At 37.3% G+C, this 23,846-nt stretch overlaps 2 protein-coding genes and 1 pseudogene across 8 annotated transcripts; all 3 read left to right on the top strand.

Annotated features, from left to right (window-relative positions):
• The first annotated feature begins 2,761 nt into the window (after positions 1-2,761).
• Positions 2,762-10,327, top strand: LOC103702155 (uncharacterized protein At4g15545-like). 7 transcript variants are annotated; one of them, XM_039114482.1, is made up of 10 exons: positions 2,764-3,494; positions 3,598-3,666; positions 7,734-7,787; positions 7,926-7,992; positions 8,101-8,184; positions 8,263-8,520; positions 9,103-9,148; positions 9,233-9,311; positions 9,414-9,527; positions 9,874-10,327. In XM_039114482.1, exons 1-9 carry the CDS (start codon positions 3,201-3,203, stop codon positions 9,504-9,506), a joined length of 1,044 nt encoding a protein of 347 aa, XP_038970410.1. In that variant the 5' UTR covers positions 2,764-3,200; the 3' UTR covers positions 9,507-9,527; positions 9,874-10,327. The 7 variants fall into 7 exon arrangements, with proteins under 7 accessions (XP_038970409.1, XP_038970407.1, XP_038970408.1 ...); XM_039114484.1 differs by having other exon boundaries at positions 8,101-8,178; XM_039114483.1 differs by having other exon boundaries at positions 8,104-8,184.
• A 2,640-nt stretch (positions 10,328-12,967) lies between these two features.
• LOC120104112 lies at positions 12,968-13,735 on the top strand (annotated as a pseudogene).
• A 531-nt stretch (positions 13,736-14,266) lies between these two features.
• On the top strand, positions 14,267-23,025 carry LOC103702154. Its single transcript, XM_008784468.4, has 5 exons — positions 14,267-14,435; positions 14,597-14,663; positions 17,655-17,785; positions 19,353-19,802; positions 22,273-23,025. Exons 2-5 carry the CDS (start codon positions 14,637-14,639, stop codon positions 22,685-22,687), a joined length of 1,023 nt encoding a protein of 340 aa, XP_008782690.2. The 5' UTR covers positions 14,267-14,435; positions 14,597-14,636; the 3' UTR covers positions 22,688-23,025.
• Positions 23,026-23,846: the final 821 nt, after the last annotated feature.

A 23,846-nucleotide genomic window follows, 5' to 3' on the forward strand; every position in this document is an offset into this window, starting at 1 on the left:
TAGATACAAATCGGATGCCAAAAAATATGGATATAAATGCAGATAATTAAATTTTATGATTATAAAATTAAAAATATTACTTAGTATATGATAAATTAAGGTAATAGTATATTAATGTGGTTATTTATTTTTAAAAAAAGTTTATGAATGTTATATAAAATTAAATAGAGTTATAAATGAATCGGATATTTGAATGTGGATCGGATAGTTGTCTATTTATATCGCTATCTATGTTTGTTTGATGGTTATGAATATGGATATTAGTCGGATGTTCAAAATTTTTATCCATATTTGGATATATTCGGATATGAAAATGGATCTAGACGAATATTATTTGGTTCACTTTTATTTCTAAAGTAAATTGTTAGTTGTAGGTGGATTATAAAATTTTCTTGATGACTTTTGGTGAATTTTAAAACTCATAGCACATGAAATTGAAATTGCCTTGCTTTATCTTCTGTTTTTGATTTGTTTTTATTGAAAAAAAAGTTGATTGGGAGACCTAATTATACGGTGCTTGCCTTGCGCGGCATCTCACATTTATGAGTGTTCGGGTCGCCGTTCTTTATGTTCGGCTTTTCTTTGTTTTTTTTGTTTTCAGAGAAAAAAAAACTGCAGAAATTGAGGATTATTTGGAAGCCCTAATCTGCTACGTGCACTGTGCTTACCTTGCACGGCACCTCGGATCCATGGGCTTTTGGCCTTGTTGGCTTCTTATCTCTGATTGCCTCATGGCAGACCGTTAGATTTTTGTTGGTTTCATTTATAATGTACCATGAAACTCGTGGATGAAATACTCGTGCAGGGATCTTGAAGTCTGCACTGGTTGTCGGTTAAAAACTAGTTTAATGGAAATTAGCTTTCTTTGTTTGTTCTATTTTAATACATCAAATTGCTATAAAATAATTCTTTATTTCAAGATTAAAATAATTATTTAAAAATAAATAATATTATTTTTATTTAATCTGGAATAAACTATTCTATGTGATATGATGGATTAATTTATTTCAAAATAAAAGGAAGGCTAAAAAAAACTTCCTGCATTATGTATGAATTTATAAATACTTCCTGTCCAATTACTATAATGTTAGAGCTCGTAGTTCGTTAATTATGTGATATGGATCTGTCATCGCTATTATCCCCATGAACAAAATCGACTCCCATCCCCTCCCCCAACCCTCGTCACCAAGACGACCACACGCCCCCCGCTACGTACCGACCCTCCTTTCCCTCCGCCATCGCCGTTTCCTCCATCCCCTCGGGCCCCGTTCATGGCCGGGATTGGATTTTCTGCGTTGCAGAGTTCTCAGAGTTGATCGTTTGCGATATCTCCCCCACCTTTACGAGCTCTGGTAGGGAATAGTCGCTAGAACGAAGTATAGCTGCGATCAATTCAATTCAATTCTCCATGCTCCGCAAGGTATTCGCCCTCAGGATCAACTGGCTCTTGAGATCCAGATCGAGAAGCAGAGAGCGGCGGATGGTCAAACTCTTGACATTTGCATGGAAGTTCGGAAAGAACTGGAAATGGGAGGCGACCAGCAGGCACTCAAGCTTGAACTCATCAAGAAAACGTCCAACCTCCAGCGAGGTCAAGGTCTCGTGGCGATGGTTCTTGCAAGAAAAGTATTGCCGCTAAGGTAAGGGTTCAAGTGTTAGAGAGAGAGAGAGAGAGAGAGAAATTAGCATTGGAGATCAATATAGAGGTACCTGGGGTGCAAGAGCAAGTGATGCTGGGATTCCGTCCGAGTGGGAGGTGCACGGGTTGATGTAACCGCGGAGGAGAAGAGAGGCGGAAAGGATTAAGGAAAGCGTTGTTTAAAATAGAATGGAGAGGAGACGACAGTGGTGGTGATATTAGGGTTGGGTTGGAGGGAAGGAAGAGCGCACTGTGGCTTGTGCCATCTCACACAATCTAGCTGCTTGCCTGCATGGCTGCATGGAGGACGGGGATGGATGGGGGCGGCCGGGGGGTTGGCAATTGGGTATTATGTAGCCGTCTTGGGCAGGAGGGGTCAGCGGGGCTTTGAGGGTAGATTTTGTTCATGGAGGTAACCGTGACCATAGATCTGCTCGCAAGTAGGCACTTTCGGCGAACTACAGCCATATCAGCTGATAAGTAAGTACTGTCTATAAGTTATCTTTACGTCGATACCAGCTGATAAGTAAGTATAGCTGGCAAGCCTTAATCTCAATTGAAAAGAGGATGAGCTATATTTTGGTATTATTGTAAAAAATATAGAATTGATAGTACAATAATTAGGTATGTAAAAGGATATTTATAAATTTATACAAAATACAAATGATATTTTTTATTTTAGGGTTACAACTTCAAGAGTCCAAGACCACCTCTCGTTTGGTTCGTGAGAAGAATTTTTTCTTATTGAAATATCTTTTTTGCAAAAATAATTTTTGAAAATATAATGTTTGGAAAAATAGTTTTGGTATGTTTGATTGATCATAGAAAAGTAGTACATTTTAGAGTAGCTTATATTTGGTTGAGCATCTATTTTCATAGAAAAATTGTATGAAATACCTATTATACTTTTAATGAATGAAAATATCTTATTAATATATTTTGATGGCTTAAAAATATTTTTATAAAAAAAATCTCAATTTTCAACCGGAGGAAAAGTAGATTTCCAATGTCCATCATAAATTTTTATGTTTTGTAAAACATAAATATTTTTTATAAAAATATTATTTTTTTATTTTTAAAAATTTACATAAATAAAAAAAAATATTTTTTTGTGCAAACTATCCTCAACCGGAAGCGGTGGCTACCAGCAAATTTTAGATCTCAAAGGCGGAAGCGGATTCGCTGCGCAGAACAGCGTATCCTGTAGAAACCCTAATTCGAATTTGTTGTTCCATAGACTTACCAGTACACGGAATCCACTTTCCGAGGCAGGACAAAACCCCTATATCTCGCTCCCAAACAGCAATCATAGCACAAAAAAATCGATATCCTCGCTCCCCCGGGATCATCACCTGCAATTAGGCGACGATATCAGCAAAGTTCGCACCATTTCCATCTTCCCCTCTCGAAGGTCGAGAGAAATTTTGAGAGAGACTCGAGAGAGAGGCAGCGATGGTAACGGATGGCTTCACAAAAGATTCAAATAAAGCCCCTCACCAGCCTTAGTTAGCGTTTCGATCTCGCGGTCCGGAGCTAGGGTTAGGTTTTTTCGGCGGCGGAGATGACGCAGAGCGGCGGCGGCGGTGGGTGCGGTGGCGGGGCGGACTACCACCTCCCGGACGAGATCCTGGCGGTGATCCCAACGGACCCCTACGAGCAGCTGGACCTGGCGAGGAAGATCACCTCCATGGCGATCGCGTCCCGGGTGTCGAAGCTGGAGCTGGAGAACGGGAGGATGAGGCAGAAGCTGGCGGAGAAGGATCGGGCGATCGCCGAGCTCCAGGACAAGCTCTCACATCTCGACCGGATGTTTCAGGAGGCTGACGCCAGGCTGAGGGTTGCTTTCGAGGAGAATGTGAGCTATGGAAGCCTCTTTTGCTGCATTTGATGGGGATTTGCTGCTTGTTAGTTAGGCTTGAAGAGAATAATTCCTTTTCTTTTATTATTATTTTTGTTAGATTAAACTGTCAAAGGAGCGTGATTCGCTGGCTCAGACGTCGAAGAAATTAGCCCGGGATTTAGCAAAGGTGCGAACCTTTCTTCTTTCCTCCTTTTTGTCCTTTTTCTTTATGTTTCTGGTAAGTTACTTCATATTGTGCGCGCGCAATTTCGTAGTTCTTAATGTTCGGTCAGATTGCTGCTAAAGATTTTAGGTAATATTCATTCAGTTGTGCTAAAAATATGAGACCTTGCTCCAATGAAGGAATTGCCCTATTGCTGCCGAATTCAGGAGCATATATCACCACCAACAGCAGCAACAAGAAGAGAGATTACCACTGATCTGTAATCTGTCCGTGATTTTGGAATATCTAATTTTCTAAATTATGATTAAATTGCAAATTTGTGAATTGTTGAATGTTTTTAATTTAGTTTGTTTAGTTTTATTACTTGAGAGAATTGCTTAGAGAATCATATGATCAATAAAGTTTCGTAAATAATCCAAGAGTTTTTTTGATAATTTGGAGAGGCTGTCTGTCTGCTACTATGACAAAAATCCGCATTAAAATCCTGTGCCAAAATCCATGGCTGTTTTTTTTTTTAAAAAAAAAAAATGGTTTACTATAGAACCCTCTGCTAACATTTCTGTAGAGTTTAAGATGACAAGTCCTCACAAAATTAAAATTGTGAGACCCTATTAGCTTGATTTTTTTAGCACCGGAATCATTGTGTTGGCATGACTTCATAAGGCCTTCATTGAGAACTTAAACAAACACATTGATCTAATGTTTTCAGTCACGGTATCTGACCCTGTATTGGTAGCTTATGGTAGGGGTTGGGTTGGCACTGTGGTTCATCATACGAGACCATATCTCCTCCAAATGAGGTGGCACTATCGAATTGGAAAACGCAAGGTCTAGATCACCTGAAACCCTCCGTTCGAGTCATTCTCGATTAGTCTTAAGGAGTAATGTTAAACTATACCAAAATGATTTGGTACAAGTATAGAGACTAGTAGAACCTTGGTTGGGTATGGTACATCCCCGTACCAACACATGGCATGCTGTTGGAGGTGAGACAATTGTGTGATGTGTTTATTCAGTATCGTCTTGAGCCCCCATATTATATGTACTAGTACCTTATCAGGTCAGTATAGCAATGAGTCAGTATAGAAAATATTGTTCTTGATCGGTTATAGGGGTCAAAATGAAACAAATTTTGATTACTGTCATTATTCTGTTCCATAAAATGAACCACTTTTTGCGGCTAAATCATAGTCCACATAGATCCTACACTTGGAAGAAGAAATCTTCACATCTCTTTTACACCAGCTTCCGTACTAGCATCTGACATTTTTTACTTCTAGTTGGGTCCCATTTGCATGCATATGGAGTTTTTGGGCTAGCTGCAATTAATTTGTTTTGTAGGATTTGAAATCACCTTGAGAATCACCAACTATTATCTAAAAATAATTCCTAAAAAAGAAGGATATTTTCATTGCCTCAATTCCTCAACTTTTACCACCATAGCTTGTGTACTTATAATAAAGGAGAAGAAATTTTGCAAAACGAAAATCAAGTTTTCCTTACCCAATTTTGTGGAGAATTTGAAGCCGGAGATGCAGGAATTCTCCAAAGATAACTAAAAACTACTTACGTTGTGTTTTCTTTGCTCCATGACATTTGGGCTATGGCGAGGGATGGATGGGCCTTTCAGGCCAAGCATATTTACCGTGAAGGTAATGGTGCCGCGGATTGGATAGCTGCGTATGTAGCTTGTCACTCCGGAGGCACCTTGTGGAGTGATGATGGGGAGTTGCCCTTGGCACTTCGAGGTATCCTATTTTTTGACTTTATTGGGTGTATCCATTCCCGTCAGGTATGATACACCAGTATTAGCAAAAAAAAAAAAGAAGAAGAAGAAAACTCTGACCTAAGTTAATGGCTTGGATTCATCTTTTTCGATGTAAAACCCTCATTCTTGGGATGTGCTGGAAGAGAATTTTCCTGATGTCTTTTTCCAAGCATTACAAGCTCTATTAGCTTGATTAGTTTAAGTCATCCTGATGGTGTGACTCTATTGAGGCCTTGCTTAAAAGATTAAAATGTATGCTTTATGCATGTTCATTTAGGAATGCGACATGTTGGGCACCTCTGGTATTCACCTTTTATATTTAAGTTTTGTAATGATGACATAAAAATTGTTTTTTAGTTTGTGTTATGGTTTGATTTGTACTCTTTATGTTTCCTTTAATAGGGAAAAGGTTCTTTTTGGTTGGCTTAGGTTAACTTTAATATTTTCTAATTAATTATGGGCTTGATTTGAGTTCATTGGTGTACACATTTTCTGTTGGTGGGGGCAAATTAGGTGGATTTCTTAAAAGAGGAAGGCTTCCTCTGCCTCATGTTAGACATCAATGCTTGTTTTTGGATGATGAAGTTTTGCAAATTATCATAAAACATGACCTATACATTTCTCAATAACTTTTGTGGAAGTCTGAAAGGAGATGAACATAACTGAGCATTGTTAGTAAATACTTAACTATGATTAGAAGGACTCGGGTCCATAGCTCAATGATATGCAATCATGTGTGCTATTTTCATTAGGTTTACTACAAGGATATTCCCACATGGAGACAGAAAGACAGAAAACGTCTGCAATATAAGCTTCCTTCATCAGTTTAGGAGGAGGTAATTCTAAGATGCATAGTGCATATATAATGATGCGGAAAATAATGAAGACTACTTCTAGTAAACTATGTTTCTTTTATAATGATGGCATAAAAATTATTCTTTTAGTTTGTTTTATGGTTTGAAATGTACTCTTTATGTTTCCTTTAATAAGGAAAAAAGGTTCTTTTTGGTTGGCTTAGGTTAACTTCAATAGTTTCTAATTAATTATGGGCTTGATTTCAGTTCATTGGTGTACACATTTTCTGTTGGTAGAGGCAAATTAGGTGGATTTCTTAAAAGAGGAAGGCTTCCTCTGCCTCATGTTAGACATCAATGCTTGTTTTTGGATGATGAAGTTTTGCAAATTATCATAAAACATGACTTATACATTTCTCAATAACTTTTGTGCAAGTCTGAAAGGAGATGAACATAACTGAGCATTGTTAGTAAAAATTATGATTAGAAGGACTCGGGTCCATAGCTCAAGATATGCAATTATGTGTGCTATTTTCATTAGGTGTAATACAAGGATACTCCTACATGGAGACAGGAAGACAGAAAACGTCTGCAATATAAGCTTCCTTCATCAGTTTAGGAGGAGGTAACTCTAAGATGGGTAGTGCATATATAATGATGCGGAAAATAATGAAGATTACTTCTAGTAAACTATGTTTCTTTTGGGTAATTATGTGCTATGATGTTAACTGTAATCAAGAACCAGTGCATTTCTTTTGGAGTGGACTCTTAAAAGTTAAAAGTGTTCGTGAAGATTCCTATCTGAAATAATAATTTGATCCTCAAATAGAAATATAGGATATACAAACATTCTCCACTTATTGCAATTAAATCAAGTTAGAATTATGTTTCAATTGTAAAATCAGATCTCCTTGACATGAAGATTCCAAAGGTTTCAAACACACACAGACACACACAGAGGGGAGAGAGAGAGAGAGAGAGAGGAGAGATCAACTTATTGTATGAAGATAATTAGTTTTGCATACTCAAACTGTCGAGTTAAAAATGATATGTGGAAGTAGGTGGCACAATTTCTAAAAATGTAGATTGGCTGCAAGTAGCTGAACCAGAATCGTCTACATTGCAACTGGCAGAGTATCATATGTGCTAGCAACCATTCTTGTACAGAGTTTTGTGATGTCACCGATGCAAGGGATGCTTGGTTAATTGACTTGTCAGAGTATTGGACTAATGGCCTCTTATTGGTACTTTGTCCTGCAAGTGAGGTTTCTTTTGTGTTTACCTAATGTAACCTAAGTGTCTGGCAAATTCATTATTATAACATAAGAAATTGTGTCATGATATGGCATATACCCAATGACTTGAGGCAAATGATACATTGCTCTTGATGCACCTGATTTTATTTCAGCTGTATGTTTTGTACTTACTATTGTTGTTTTTATCTGGAATCTTCATGTTCTTTATCATTTTTTTCTTTAGAAAGTCTTAGACACTGTTTCCTTTGGCAGTTGGAGACATTCAAGAGGCATTTGATGCAGTCACTGAATGATGATAATTCATCTGTAAGTTCATTCAATTATTTGCCATTAAATATCCTGATGAATACTCTTCAGAAGTTTTCTGTTATCCTAATGAATTGAGATGATTGAATTTTCTTTGTTTTTTTTCTTTTAATAACGATCTTCTTTTGCTCTGCTTAGCGATCACAAGAAACCGTTGATATAAGGACCTACGATCAGTCAGTTGCCAAAGCATCTTCTTGGAAAGGTTTGTATTTTGGTTTAAGATCCCTTTTTTTACCTGACTGTGTTTCCGGACCGAAGTCTTTTCTTATTGTTGGTTGCTTGCATGGTTGCTTTCCTGCCTATGGAGTAGAAGATGAAGGGACCATTAGCTGCTCGGCATCAAATATAGTCAGTGGATCTGCAGAAGTGGGAAACATGATTCAAGATGGTGCATGTATAACCTTATATTTTATGATCATTATCAGAAATTTGAATTGTTGGTGATGAAATTTGAGCCATCTTCTTGCTACAGCGACAAACCCAGCTGGGCAGGAATTCTCCATTACTCCACCTATCGCCCCACGTCTCACTCCAACTGCTACACCAAAAGTAACATCAACTAGTGGGTCTCCTAGAGCATATTCTATAGGAGGATCGCCAAACTTGACATCGGGTGCCACTTCACCAACAAACCATCGCTTTGATGGGCACACTGGAATGTCACCATGGTATCCATCGAGCCAGCAGTCCTCAGCAGCTAGCTCTCCTCCTCGTGGACGCTTTATGCCAGGTTTGTGAGTACCTCATGGTTTAGAATTTCTTTTGCTTACCTAAAGCCATAGAGTTTTATATACTTTGGATGTTCTCGGACAGATATGGGTCACTTACATATTCTAAATTTAGAAGATAACGGGAAAAAAATTTTGAAACATGTAACTTTGGAAAATTTAACAATTATTAGTGATCATAAGACATTGAAAACTAATTGTAATTATTATGGCTGTCTGGTATGCTCTAGATAGGTAGGGAATATTCTTAAAAAGGAAAGCAGTATTTTTAGATAAAAATTGCAACTTAGTAGCTAAATGCATGAATATCTAGATAATGGATGATGGCAGTGTATGCCTAATATATTGTGAATAAACCTTATATTTTTTGTCTTGTTTATCCTATTCAGATTAATTCAAGGGTTTCACGCAAGCCAATGAACATGAATTGGAGCTAATATAATTTTACATGGAACAGGCTGAAACTGCTTTGAAATAGTCAAGTCATTTCACTATCCCATTTTGCTCTTACAGATAGGAACAGTCAGCATGAATCATTTATACTAGCAAGCTTATGATAAATTACTTTGTGTTTTTGTTTTCAGGACGCACTCCTCGTATTGATGGAAAAGAATTCTTCCGTCATGTTAGGTCAGTATATGCTTCTGGACACGCTATAGAGGATTAGCTGATGCCAGTTTGTTATAAAACTATCCCGCTGCTTATGCATTTCAGGAGCCGACTCTCTTATGAACAGTTTGGAGCATTTTTAGCTAATATCAAGGAACTCAATGCTCACAGACAGTCACGGGAAGTAAGTTGTTGCATCCTTTGTTCACTGCTGATCTGGCAAATCTCCTTATCTGTCAAGTCAGTGGTAGATAATCAGTGTTACATGCCTTCTACTGACTTGCAGGAAACTCTAAAAAAGGCAGAAGAGATATTTGGTACAGATAACAAGGATCTATACCTATCTTTTCAAGGCTTGCTTAACCGTAACCTGCCTTAGAATTTAATTCGGGAGAGACTGGTAATATTACTCTCTCTCTCTCTCTCTCTCTCTCTCTCTCTCCACACGCACACGCACGCGCACGCGCACTGATACTTATAGGAGTGGTGAACAGCAAGATTTGGTGTACCGGTTGGCACCGTATTGTACCAAGCATATTGTACCATATTGGTACCTTACCAATATTATAGTTTTGTACCGTACTGATACTTGATATGCTTGGCTGTTTTGTACCGTACTGCGTACTGATATTGTAATAGGATGTAACAATACGGGGTTCGGTACCAAGACGGCGAATCTTGCTGACGAGTTGTTACATGCTTCCTATCTTTTCTCATTTGTTGATTGAGGTGTTATGTCATTGCAGTTCCTTTGCCTTTTCACATAACCATCAAGTGTTATTTCCACTGGACAAAGTTCTGCTAGTTGGTGCAAATTCTAGTTGCAATTATTCAAAACTCATAGGTCATAGATGAGAAGTTGCCACTCATTAACATCTGGTTTTTGGGCTGACGGCTACCAGAAATTGGCTCCGTCCTCCACAAAGCTTGTACACTCTCAGTTCCATTTAGCCCTACAGAGTTGTCAAAAAGTTAAGAGAAAAGAGGTTCTGCATAATGCAATTTTGGCTGTTAAATACCCAAGCCTTTTAAATTGTTTCAGACTTGTCGAATGGTCGTGTTCTTGCATGTTTTCCGAGGAAATATTGTAATCTTGAGCCCAATTGCTAGCTCCTGGATGAGAATATATGGAGTTTACTTATTCATCTTTAGATTTTGTCAAGGTTGTCTGGATGCTATTGTTAAGTTCTTTGAGGATCACCACGCATTTTGATGATTATTTAACTGCTACGAAGGGATGCACCGGCAGCATTTAGGGTGCGGAAAATTGAAATATTCTCTTGCCAGTCTTTTGTTGTCCAGTTCCAGGAGCGGTCTGCTCCATTTGTTTTCTATTGCTGAAACATTTGTTACTGGTTCTGCTGCTAAACAAATTTGTTGTCACCTATGATCAAACATCAACAAGCTTGAGCCCTTATTTATGAGTCGATATTCTTTTCCCCTTATCTGGATGTTTAACGCTTGTTCTTTTTCATCTTTTCTAATGTTGTTTCAAATTCAGCGGTAATACATATGTTCCTGCACTTTTTTTTTTTTTGCTGTTTCCCTATTTTATTATTTGGGTTTTTTTTAGCACCTAAATAATTAAAACCTTGCAGCTCTAAGATATTTCAATTTATTACCTTTAGTTTGTAGTCTCTCACAAAAAAAAAAACCTTGTATAAAACTGTTTTTTTTTTCCATTTGTTGTTAAAAGTTGATAATACAATGAAACTGCAGCAACTGAATAAATTGAGGGGAATAATTCCTTGATGTTAGATAATTTTGCTTGTAAGCATATCTAGTTAATGACCGGGCTATTGAGTCAAATTCCCTACTGGTGTGAGAAAATTTTAGAAGAGAAATGCGGTGCTTTCAATTCAAACAATTAATCTTGCACAATGGTTTACAAGTGCTAACGAGCAAAGCTTGTGGATATGAGGTCTTCTACAACCGCATATCTACATTGATTTTGAATATGCTATTGTATTTTGGCTCTATTTGGAGAAGTTTTTGGAAGGCTAAAAAATACTTTCTGGCTTTCCAAAAGTACTTTTAGATAAAAAATGTTGTTTGGTAAATTTTTCGGAAAGCTGTTTCAGCTTTTGCGAGAAGCTGAAAACAGCTTTTGGGGAGAAGCTCCAATTTGGAGCTTTTCGAAAACATTGTTTTCAGCTTTGTCGGGAAACTATTTTTTGGAGCAAAATACGCTCATTTAAATCATACTTTTTTCTCCCAAAATCCTCATCCCACCTCTTTCTCTCTCACCCATCCTCTCCCTCCCCCTCTCTATCTTCTTCTTCCTCTCAACGCCGCCACCTCTGTTCCTTCTTCTTCTTCTTTTGTTTTGGGAACTCGTGGCAGCCCATGGTGGCAGCCACCATGTTGGCCACCACCCATGGCCGACAACCCCTCTATATTTCAATAAAATAAAATAATAAGTAAATAAATAAATAAAATAAAAAAAAATAATGAGTGAGTGGCAAATAATCTGATCTAAATAAATAAATAAATAAAAATATTAGTAATTAGTTAACCAATTTTATCATATAGTTAGAAAATTTGTTAGAGAGATAAATAGTCATTAGAAAGATGAAAAATTAATTTACACTAATAATTATAATATTTTATATATTCATTATTGTATTATACTATAAATATAATATTATATTACATTATGTCATATTACATTGATATGTTATGTTAAATAATTTAATATTATATTAAATTATTATTTTATAATACATAATGTTATAGTACTATATTATAATAATATTATATTATATTACATTACATTAATATTATACTATATCATATATTTACGTATTAATATATATTATATTTTATTATGTTCTATTGTATAATACTGGTAATGTTCTTTATGGTCATTTTGTCATACAAAAGAACTTTCTCAGTTTGTTTATCAAATATATATTAAAGTGTCACAGCACTTTATAAATGTAGTTATCAAACAGCTTTTTATAAACGCTCTGCTTCAGACAGCTCTACTTCTAAAAACTCTACTACCAACAGCTTCTCCAAACAAGGCCTTTATATGAAACAACCTATGTTCTTTCTCTTTATTCCTTTTGCTATTAACATTTAGGTTGACAGTATCTATGGTGTTCAAACTTTAAATCCAGCAAGTTCTTTTAAAAGTTTTAATCCGATGTAGTATTGATACGTTTGCCTCATTAAACAGTTCGTGATTTTTTCTTGGTTCCCCTTTATCTCCTTGTATAATTTATTACAACATTCTTCACCAATTTTTTATTGGACATTTTTACCATGAAAATACATCACCTGTACTGCCACCTGCACAATGAGCCATCAAATCTGATCAATCGTCCCATCTCAAGGTCATGCAGCAAACAGCTATACAAAATAAACTACAAAGTTTTTTTTTTTTTAGTGTAACGGCGGCTTACATATTACGGATGTGAATGTGGCCAACAAAATCAAAAAATAAAATATTACATAATGATTCTGTTATAGACTTATTGTCCATCCAAATAAAACTACTAGAGTGGTGGGACACATAGGAGGCCATCCAGTTGGCCATCCCATTAGCCTCCCTGAACACGTATGAAGCCGGATGGGAGTCACACTCCTTCATCAACCTGCGAATCTCATAAATTAGCGGCCGATTTTCAGTTGTGCGTCTCCGTCCTCGGATTCACTTAACCATTGTGGCTGAATTGTTCTTAAAAATAATACGGTTTGCACTCAGTGTCCGCCTTGCATAGTAGATGTCCTTATAGTCTGCTTTAAGCTCGGCACATACCACCGACGAGCCAAAAGTTTGCGGGCTCTCCGCCGCAACTAATTTGGCGTGGTGACCTACAAGTTTTTTTTTTTTTTGGTGATAACAATATACTACAAAGTTTAACAACCTTGAAATCAATGTAGTAAAGATCCCCACCTCAGCTCCACCACTCCAACCTTCCTACAGAAAGAAAGAGGGGAGCAAAATGGCCAGCCTCGGCTCCATCCGCTACACCACACCACCCTCTCCAACTTGCTCTCCCCAAAACCCCGGGCTCCCTCGTCTCCACTCCAAGCCCCGAGTCTCCATCTTCTGCTCTTCTTCCTCCCAATCCCAAGAAAATGAGGCCGTCTCCTCGTGTCTCAAGTCCTCTGCTTCCATGGCTCTCTCCTCCATCCTCTTCACCTCTTCCGCCGCCGACATCGCCGGGCTGACCCCTTGCAAGGAGTCCAAGGCCTTCGCAGAGCGCGAGAAGCAATCCCTCGAGAAGCTGGAGGCGTCTCTCAATAAGTACGTCCTCGACTCCGTCCTAGCCCAAGCAATCAAAGCCACCATGGAGAAGCCAAGCGCCAGTTCAAGAACTACGGCAAGTTCAGCCTCCTCTCCAGCTCCGACAGCCTCCCTCGCCTCATCGGCGACCAACGCTTGCGAGGATTCATGCATGCGTGTGTTTAATCCTAGGTTGTTATATAGAAATATTTACTAAGCATGTAAGGTATTTGACGAGTAATTGAGCCACAGGATATGAAAACTCTAATGGCATATTTCACCATTGCTACGTGATTGGGCTAAAAATACTGCACAAATCATGCCTGTTGTTCCATGCAAGTTGTATTTTTTAAGAGCTTGTCTAAACCAAGCTCAGATCCTAATCTTTGAGCTACAAGAAGATAATTTTTTAATTTTTTTATGTAGTTTTTAGCTTAATTTTAAAGAAATATTTAAATAAATTCTAAATAAATAAAGTTGTTAGAAGATCGAAGGCATAGACCTAGATAAATTTTTTTTTCTTTTTTGCTAAAATAGATATTTACAGTACGTATACGAATATATCTAATAAATTTCAAAAATAAAAAATCACGAAGTGTCTGGAGCAACTCTCTCTCCCCAGTTTATACGATATTTTTGGAATAATTGGTCACATAGGCAGCCATCTAATCTGCAGTCTTATTAATCTCTCTAAATATATACCCAGGTCGGACTTGGCTTGACCTAGACGGTTGAGCAACCATTTGTAAGAATGGTGGTCTAAACGGGCCGGGCGGGTCGGGAATCCAAATACTGAAATTTCCAAGCCCGCAAGCCTGAAAGACAAATCCCAGGCCCAAATTAATCCGCCACCATTCCCCATTCGATTAGCGGCCTCTATTTAACCGAGGGCAGCGATTTCGGAGATTTCAGATAAGAACGAGGGAGAAGAGAGACGCGAGGACAATTCCAGCGCAATTTCAGATAAGAAAGACGAAGAGAGAGAAAGGAGGACGGGATCCGCACGGCGTCCGGCGGCGGAGGGAAGGAGGGGAATTGGCGGCAGCAGAGGGCGGCGGGACCCAAGCTTTCAAGGTAACTCCTTTCCTTTTTCCATTACTTTTTTATCCCCAAAGTTTCTTTTTCATGCTGCTGCTGATTGCTGGTTCCGAATTTATATTTGTGTCGATTTTTTAAAGATATTAATGAAATGGGCGGCATATCTGTAAGTATGAAACTGTTTACTGGAATTCCAGGGCATCTAGGGTTGAAAAATGAGGGCTCGAAATTAGGAACATGGCGTTGTTAGCACACCAGACGCAGGTATGTGGTATCAGAAATCCAGCCTCTTGTTGTTTGCATACTTTGTCCTGTTCCACTGAATCATGATTGGTTGCGGCTATTTTTGTTGTAAAAATTTGTTTTTTCTTATTTGTTTTAGAAAATAGATTTTAAATTATTTTTATTGGGGTTATTTGATGAAAAGCATGGAGTCATTTTTGCTTTTTAACTATTTTTTTCCCTTCAGGGCCTTTGAGTTCTTTTTCTGACCCTCGGGGGGAAATATTATTCACTTGTTTGAGTGGTCATTTATGACTTGGCCGTGGAGTTTAGAGAAGAAGAGGAAGAAGGTCTTGGGTGCTTCAAGGGAGCCAACCTCCTAAATTCAAGAATGAGGATAACGCTTAATTGTCCTTTCCATTCTGATCTTTTCTACAGAATGCAACAATAGGACTCCAGCATCATCTAACTACCTACCCACGTTCTCCACTACAGGCTTCAAAGACACAAACTACAACAGGAGGAGACTACAAACATGTGACACCACAAGACAAGAAACATGCAGCAATCTGAAAATAACAAATATAAGAGTGGACTTTAACCAGACATCATTGATCATGATAAGGCAGCAGAAATGATGCTTTGAAGAGTAAATTCATCTTCTAATCCAAATAACACTCGCTAAGACACCGTGGTATAATTGGGAGAAGAGAAAAAGGAAAAACTGAATTTATTGAGCGATTTTGAGGTTTCAACTTGTTTCTCAAGTGCAATGATCGGACGATTTGGACCAATGCCTTTTTCATCTAGATGAATGCTATTTTAGCCTTCTTGCTTGATTTAACAATCGAAGCCTTTTTTTTTGTCCATTGCATCCTTTCTTTGTCTGCATCATTTGCTATTTGATCAATATGCGTCATCATGCGGCAAGAGCTTGCAAGTTATAGAAGAAGTGGTTAGTAATTAAGAGTTGTACTAGTTCAAGTTTTGTTTGACAATAACGGTGGAAATAGGAAAGTACTGGTCCATTAGAAGAAACAAGCAAAGTGCGTGCATGATGTGGTAGGAGAAAAAATGATCGAAGATGAGAGAGGTGGTTATAAGAATATGGGTTGGGATGCAGATTAGTTGATGCAAGTGTCTAAATTTGGAATTTTGTATTATAGTTGTATCTGATGATGGATGATGGAGAGAATGAATTTATTATGGCTTTTATTCAGGTTGGATTCCCTTTGAAGTGGACCAGTTGAAGGCCTCACTATGAACAAAGTCACTCTTTATCTCTCTCTCTCTCTCTCTCTCACACACACACACACACTGTTGCAAGAGAAAAGAATGTAACATATGAGATGCATTAGTCATATTTCTTTTTGCATTCGAAATTTCGGGGAATAGGAGGCATATTTTATTTTCACTATTTCCATGGTGTTCGATGAAATTTGCATTTTCAAAAATCGTAACTCGTATGAAAGGCCAAGAAGGCACGACTAATTTCTTGTAGCTAAAGCAACTAATATTTGGGATTGTAGAGGAATTGCATATTTTATGCATGTAGACCTTAAGGACAAGGTCATCTTAAGTGGGCAGTGTTATGTGCTTATTTTATTTAAAAATATTAGATCTAAATTGTTAAATCTAGGAGATATTTGATGATGGACATCTAGTTATTTTTGGATTTAGCTGTTTAGTAGTTGGTTTAAGTGTTGATTAGTAACGGGCCTTATCAAGAAAGAAGTGGTGATGATGTGGCATCACACCATTAGTCATGTAATTCTTTTGTAAACCATGGTAGAGAATTCAGTGAAAGTTTTGTTCTTCTAGGCCTAGTTTGAAAACAGTATAGGCAAAATGAGGACAAGTCATAGTTATCCTCGATAGGTTATCTAGTTCTAGAATAAGGTGGGATAACTTTGTTTTTTTTTTTTTTGGATAAGCAAATTTTATTTCCAACTCATGCTTAGTTTGTACAATGTCAATAATGAATTTGTTTCAGTGAAAACAAATATTGCCCTTGACTTTATGGCTACTTTTTGTTAGGTAAAGGGATTTTATCATTGGTTGTGGGATAAAAAACTGGGGACAAACCTAGTCCAAGGGGCTTAAGGAACCACCAGTCCCCATTTATACCTGTTTTGACCAAATTGTTAGGTATAAGTGATTCTGGGAGGCCAAAATATTGTGTTTGTCAATTATATGAGGATAAAAGCAGGATAAGTGGGGGATGAAGGCCCTTATCGTATTTCCAAATTGGGGCCTTGGGTAGTGTTTAGTTGTGGAAAAGATTTCGGAAGCCATCTCCCTTGTATTGTTGGAGGGCTAGACCTATTTTGCAAAATAGGAGCTTTTTGGCATTTCGCTGCAGGGATAAGTGTAGGGAATAAGGGGCCTTTAATTCACATTGGATTTTGCGATAGCTTGCACTTTATCATTAGACAAAATTGCCCTTCCACTTTTTTTGACTGTTTAAAGATTGGATAGGGGCAAAATAGTAATTAGGAGGGGATAAGTATGTTCTCTTCCATCATATATCTATTCCACCAAAGTGGTGGAATAGAGATGACTTGTGGGCCTACATACACCCATATGGTATGAGGCCCTATTCTCCACCCTCTTTTGTCGTTTTGCAGGATATACCCCAACTTTGTCGGTAATATATCCCCCATTTTGTTCTCAATCCAAACATGCCCTACAGAACTAGGAGGGCTCATCCCCTGGAAAGCAGATCTTGGGAGGTCGGTTCCCCTTCAAGCAGAACTTGACGCTGCCTTTTTTTTTCACCTTCTTATTTTGTATCAAATAAATGTCAAGTTTGTCTCATTCTTTTCTCCATTTAGATATTAGTACCACAAATTCCTCACTTTAACACGATAGAAGTTTCATGAAGTTAGGCTTAAAAAGGATATATAGGAGATGTAAAATCAGTAGGTTGATATTTGTCTGCATGTTTAATTACTAAGTATTACTGTTTCCATGTGTAATATCAAACAAGATATCTGATATTCTATGATTATGCATGCCTGTATTGTGCTTCAGGGTTCTTATTTAACATATTCCTTGAGGCCTAAAGAATTGATCCATGGAGTGAGGTGGAGCACTTGTGCTGCATTTCAGTTCATTGGAAGGAAAGATGAGTTTATACCGTTGAAGCATCGGTTTCATTTCAGGTAAGAGGTAAAAGATTTATGAGTGAGATGTTATTCATGTCGAAATACATTTTTTATTGTATAGCTGTTGTATCATTGGTTTGTCATAAATAACATATTATAGGATCTGGAGTTGTTTTAACAAAAAGGATATATAGATCATGAGGATGACAGGAATTGAGAAACCGTTATTTATTTAATTTCCTTTTTTGCGTTAAACTTATAATGCAAATTAATGTGCTATCATCACTAGAGAAGTTCCTCCAAGTCATGTATTTTTTGATGCCTATTCTCCTACAAGTTTTGTATTTGTGGCATCCAATATTTCTTTTTGAGAATGAAAAAAAATAAGGTGCTTCTCTAACATTTTAGTTTTGAAGTTGCAACCATGATTAAATTTGCAATATGTAAAATACGAATTGGATATTCCATTGTATGACCAAAGCATCAGCACTGTGGTAAACAAAGTGATGCTGACCAGCAGACCAGAGCCTCTTTGGTTTCCTATCTAATCAGCTCAAAGCATTGAACGAGATCTCCGTTTCTTGTAGGTTCCTTATCCATATGGATGCATCCAAATATATGAAATGGAAAACCAGAGATTGAGATGATTGAGTCTCAGCTTAAAAAACTTGGAGATGAATTCTAGTGCAACTGAGGCAAATGACAGCTTAGCCAAATTTCTTTTTCATTTTTATCTTTTATCTAAATTTGAAAATTTTGATTCAAAGATTATCTACAGTTATTGGTGGTTGTTGTTGTTTAATATATAGTTTAATAAGATTAGGAATTTTTTAATTTTAAAACGTAAATTGTTAACTCCTTAACCCATCTTCATGGTGTTTGCTTGGTAGATTAAGTTATAATGTAAAAAGTTCGATAAGTTCAATAACATGTTCATGCAAATATCAGCTTTGCTGTTTAATTCAATATGGTATTCTGGAGGGCTGTAAGCAGAGATCTGAGTCCATTTGACATTATGGGTAAATATCTTTTGGGTATCTCTATAACATGTAAGTTTGTAAGTGTTATAGCGAAGCTTGTTTTGCCAAACTTGTTACTGTGGAGAGTCTCACACTATTGTTTGGTTAATTTGTCATTATGAGGTTAATATTTTTCTATTCAAATCAGTGGTGCATATTGCTTTTGCAGTTATGTCCTTGTATAGCTTTATCGTTTCTAATATAGATTGTCTCAGAATATCCTAATGTTTCAATGGTGAGTGGCACCCACTGCAATAAAAAGTATGTCTCAAAAATATCTGGCTTTGATTTTTAATTTATGAAGAGACTGTGTGTGTTTCCACTTGACCCTTCATTATCTTCTGAAAGATGCATAGAATGAACAAAAAAATCTGTGCAGTGTTTTCACTTGATTAGTTTATCTTTTATTGGAAATACTGTTCTCTGATGTTCCTATGCTTATGAAAAAGAGTTCTCTTCTGTTGTCCTGGAGAAATCTCATTGTTTGTATTATAGTTATATTTTACTGATAGAATGTCATGTACATCAAGTACATGTGAAGTCTTATCATGTTCACAATCTCACAAGCTGTCAACTCTCTTGCGTTATTATGCTTGCTGTACCAGAGGCCGGCCCGTTATTTTACAAAAGGGGAGAGCTTTCAAAGTCTCATATTTTAAAGGCAATGCCCAGAATGATGAACCAGAAGCCAGAGACAGTTGCTCAACATTTCCCAAGGCACCAGTTCAGCTCTCCACACAAGAAGATAGTGAAGAAATTTTGTCTGATTCTCATAATGTACAGAAGCATCCATTATCTTATGCACCTGAAGGCAGAGAAGACACTAGAGCTGGATCTCTTGCAATACAAAAACTTTTCAGAAAGTGGTTGATCATGTTGCGCACACAGACATCTAGTCAGGGAATGGATGAAAATATCTGGGAAGAACATGCTGAGGGTGTAACTTCTGAAGGTCAACAAGTGACTGTGAGAATGAAGGCAGGGATAATGCTGAAGGCTGCACTTGTGTACTTTTTGGGACTTGATGCAGCAATATCCATCCCACTATTGATATTGTAAGTTCTGAGATAAGTGCTTTTGCTCATAATTGTTATTTGCTTTTCAATTTTTCCACTTGATTGTGCTTGTATATTCACACTAACTTGATAGGGATATCGTGTTGACTGCAATTGATGTCATTGTTTGTAAGATCACATTCTCCATGCTTGCAATAATATATGATTTTCATATTATACTGGGTGATTTTCTCTGATAGCTATATGCACATGTGATGAATTTCAATATTTGTGTATTTCAGTCCTTGATTGGGGCTATATGGATTCCATATCCCTTCCATGTGTGGAAGAAAATATATCGTGAACCTTTTTGTTTGGCTAAGGAGAGGAGGTAGTGATACGGAGTAGGAAGAATTGGAGAGGCCATTGATTTCACAACAAGAATATTGGGATAATTTCAATGTATCTAAAAGTTGTTTCCATTTTCCAATGCCCTACAATTGGATTGCGTTATTAACCTCCCTGATCTCTTTTTTCTCCCTTTGCATCTTCTTCCCAGCTAATTATAAGGTTTTTGTGTTATATAGCCGTACAGATGGTGTGATATACTGGGGTAGCTGGAGTGTCCTGCAACCTTTTAAAAATAAATTTTGAGTATGGCTTAATCGTTATATATGCAGTTATATTTTTGACTTAGTCTTGATATAAAAGAAGTGGTTATTGACCAACTGTAACCAGTACAAATCAACAAGATTGAGTTACTGCAAAATGATACTTGGACAAATTGGGCTTGGTTACTTGTTATTCGTACAAGAAGCCATGCAAGAGGCTATATGTTGGCAGTTATTCATGGAATTGACTATGAAAAGCAGGGGCGGCAGAACCGTCCTGAACCGGGCGGCTCCGGCCGTCTCGAATAATATCGATGGCTCATCGGTACGGTTCCAGCAACGGAAACAAAACCTGCTGCCGGAGCCAGAGAAGAAGAAAGAGAGAGAGCTAGTGGGGGAGGGAGAGAGAGAGAAGGCGGGACGCCGACGAAGTGCCGACGGATTCGACGGAGGCCGTGGGAAGCTAGGCCGCGGCCACTCATGCGACCTTAAAAAAATTCGCGATTTTTAAGTAAAGTCGGCAAGAGACAGGGGTAGTGGCCGCGGCGTCCGCCGACCTCCGCCGGCGTCCGCCACCCTCTTCCAGCCCTCTCTCCCCCGCTCAATCTCTCTCTCTCTTTTCCTCTCTCCCACTGTCCCTCTCTCGGTACGGCCCATACCAAGTCGCCCCGCCGGAGAATCGGTATGGTGCCCGGTATCGGTTCCTCCGACCTTAATCAAAAGGAAGGTATTTGGAAGAGCAACCACCAAGGAGGAAGTTACCAATGTAAGAAACTACCCAAGGGAAAAAACTACTTTTCTGCATCATAAGAAGGCAAGAAGATTTCAATTGGACTCTTTCTGAACCTCTACATGACTGCAGCTATTGGAAGGGAATGGGTCTCTTATAGCCTTGTCATCCTAATATTAGGATCCTCTCTAGAATGAAGGTCTGAAGTCTGAACTCTCGAGTTTATCTTGGTCTTCATAATAATCCTCCGTACCAAAGGTATCAAAGATGTATGACTTTAGATTGAATGAAATTAGTTTATTTGCTTTATTGATGTAGTTCTTCTATTTGCTATTTATTTGATTTTTCCACTTTAATTAGTTGGTGAATTTAAGTCCTCACATCAGAGGCAAAATCAGGAGCCTGTCATTATGATAATGCTTTTCCATTGACCTAAGGGGCTGTCTGGTTATTGACAAGTTTTTCTAAATCATATAATTATAAAACATAATTTCTGTGAAACTTGTTTTATGAAAAACAAGGTGGGACCTTTTTTTTGTGTAAACTTCAATTTTGAGGTTTTATAACTTGCCAGTTTTAGGAAAAAGGATTTTGTGGAAAACAACCAAACAGCTATTTTTGTAAAACTGATTCATCTTCATTTTTTTTTGTTAAACAATCAGCCTCTAAGTCACGGTCAACCATGAGAAAAATTGAAGTATTCTAACACTTATCTATAGTTTATAACTTTAATAATCGTTGACATCCAATTAATGCCATGGGATATTTATATTATTCAGTTACTTTTGCCTTCTACTTGAATGTTCCTGCGAGTTTGCATATTGTCTGAGGAGGTTTTGTTTAATTAATTATGTTTTTTTAGTTATATGGTAAGTACATGTCATGGAATTTGTCAAAACACGTGTGATTTTTTTTATCATTTTTATTTTAGGTTGGAGGGTTTTTGAATTGGATAGTTTATATCTGCTGTTTAATGAGGCAAATTATTCCACTGCATTCTTCAAATATAATGTGGTTTATCCTTATGTCATCAATGAATCAAAGAATTAAAACAAGAATTTCTGTGCTCCTTATCGTAGTAGGACTATCTTACTGCAATTTATTTATCTGCTGCTAATAATTTTGCCCGCAATGAGCGAAATTAGATTTTAGCTATAAAAAAAGCTAACTTATGTGCTCTTTCTTGCAGCATACCATGGTACCTAACTGTCAAACTGGTGTATGGAGTTGAAGTCACCAAGGAGTTGACACCTTTATGGGTTCTTGGGCCTCTGATCGTCGCCCTCTATATAAAAATCATTGAAGGGCTCTGCTCACTGTATCTTTTCCTCTTCATGCAAGCTGTTAGATTGGTAAAGAACCTACCAACGTACTCTTTGTTGGTCCATAATTACATAAATGAGGGAAAGCTCAAAGCAGTTCTCTGGGCCCTTTTCTGGAAGCCTTTAATAAACATCAAAAACTTAGATTACAGAGCTCTTTTCAGAGGCAAAGTCAAACAACTTGAAGAGTGGGCGGTTGAGAAATATCTCGATTATATTGAATCAATATGGCCATATTATTGCAGAACTATCCGATTTTTGAAGAAAGCACATCTCATTTAGCTGTGGTTATCAAAGATCACAGCTATTGTAATCATCTCTCTTATGTGTTTGCAGAAACGGCCATTAAGATTTGGAATAACTGCTGATTTTTTAGAGGTTTTTGCTAGAAAGGTAGCGATGCGGAATTGGAAATTTCTGGTATTCTTTATTAAACAAGGTTCTTCTCCTTGAGAAAGCGAGATTATGATTGGATATGTGATTTTCAGGTATCTGTACCATTTATGGACGTTATTTGATATATTCTGTAATTGTTAATTTTTTTCATTTTACCCCCTTGGCAGATTTGACATAATGAAATTAAAACATGACGATACCATTTGATGACCTGACCTTTACTAGATCTGATATTTGTGGGGTACATGAAAGTGTCATTGCTTTTCTGGGATTCAGTAGTCAAGTATGTTGTCAAAATTTTTTAAGATTGCCATGTAAAATTTATGTTGTGCTATTGAGACGGTGAGGGTTTTCTCCAACAGTTTGTGATCCTGGAGGAACTTCCTTCAGAACCTTTGATCAGTATGTATGCATTATTTGCATAAAAAAATAATTTTCCTAATATCTGAATTATGGATGCAATTTGGAGGAACAAGAGGTTGGAAGAAATAGTAGAAGTAGCCATAAGTGCAGATTTATAATTTTAACCATGCAGTTCGCCTGGTTTGTGTTATTCCGAAGATAGAATAAAGGTTGTGCATGAGCTTTAGATTACGTTTTCAATGTGCATTTATTTTTTTGTTTGCACAGATTTGGACATCGGCAACACAGCAAAATCAACAATGTGCCTATGTTGTGATATTATTTATTTTGGGTTTCTTGGTATGGATGTTTGAACTTGCTTCAGATTGCGTTGTTAAGGGCAAAAGCAATGGTACTGGCCTGATAAATGTATGGTAGTTACAAATAAGCTCGACTTTTTAACATATGAAGCTAAACAAAATTCTCATGGTATCAGTTTTTTAGATTAAGATCGGCATTTCAGAGGCTTGGTTACATGATCAGGCTGAAAATTCTATTGAATTACAGATTAAGCTAGGTCTATATTTATATGTATCAGAAATAGACTCGTTCGAATCTCATAGAAAAGAAAAAAAGAAAAAAAAAAACCTAGACTATTTGTTTTTCAGACCATATGATTTGGGAATGGAGACAACTCTCACGA

The sequence above is a fragment of the Phoenix dactylifera genome, chromosome 16 (assembly GCF_009389715.1).
Source record: "Phoenix dactylifera cultivar Barhee BC4 chromosome 16, palm_55x_up_171113_PBpolish2nd_filt_p, whole genome shotgun sequence".
Classification (NCBI taxonomy): domain Eukaryota; kingdom Viridiplantae; phylum Streptophyta; class Magnoliopsida; order Arecales; family Arecaceae; genus Phoenix; species Phoenix dactylifera.

Coding starts and splice junctions, on each gene's coding strand:
- LOC103702154 (XM_008784468.4), top strand. CDS start 14,637: ATGGCGTTGTTAGCACACCAGACGCAG. Junction 14,664..17,654: donor TGTTAGCACACCAGACGCAG/GTATGTGGTATC, acceptor ATTGTGCTTCAG/GGTTCTTATTTAACATATTC. Junction 17,786..19,352: donor AAGCATCGGTTTCATTTCAG/GTAAGAGGTAAA, acceptor TTGCTGTACCAG/AGGCCGGCCCGTTATTTTAC.
- LOC103702155 (XM_039114479.1), top strand. CDS start 3,201: ATGACGCAGAGCGGCGGCGGCGGTGGGTGCGGTGGCGGGGCGGACTAC. Junction 3,667..7,733: donor TAGCCCGGGATTTAGCAAAG/GTGCGAACCTTT, acceptor TTCCTTTGGCAG/TTGGAGACATTCAAGAGGCA. Junction 9,149..9,232: donor GAATTCTTCCGTCATGTTAG/GTCAGTATATGC, acceptor TATGCATTTCAG/GAGCCGACTCTCTTATGAAC.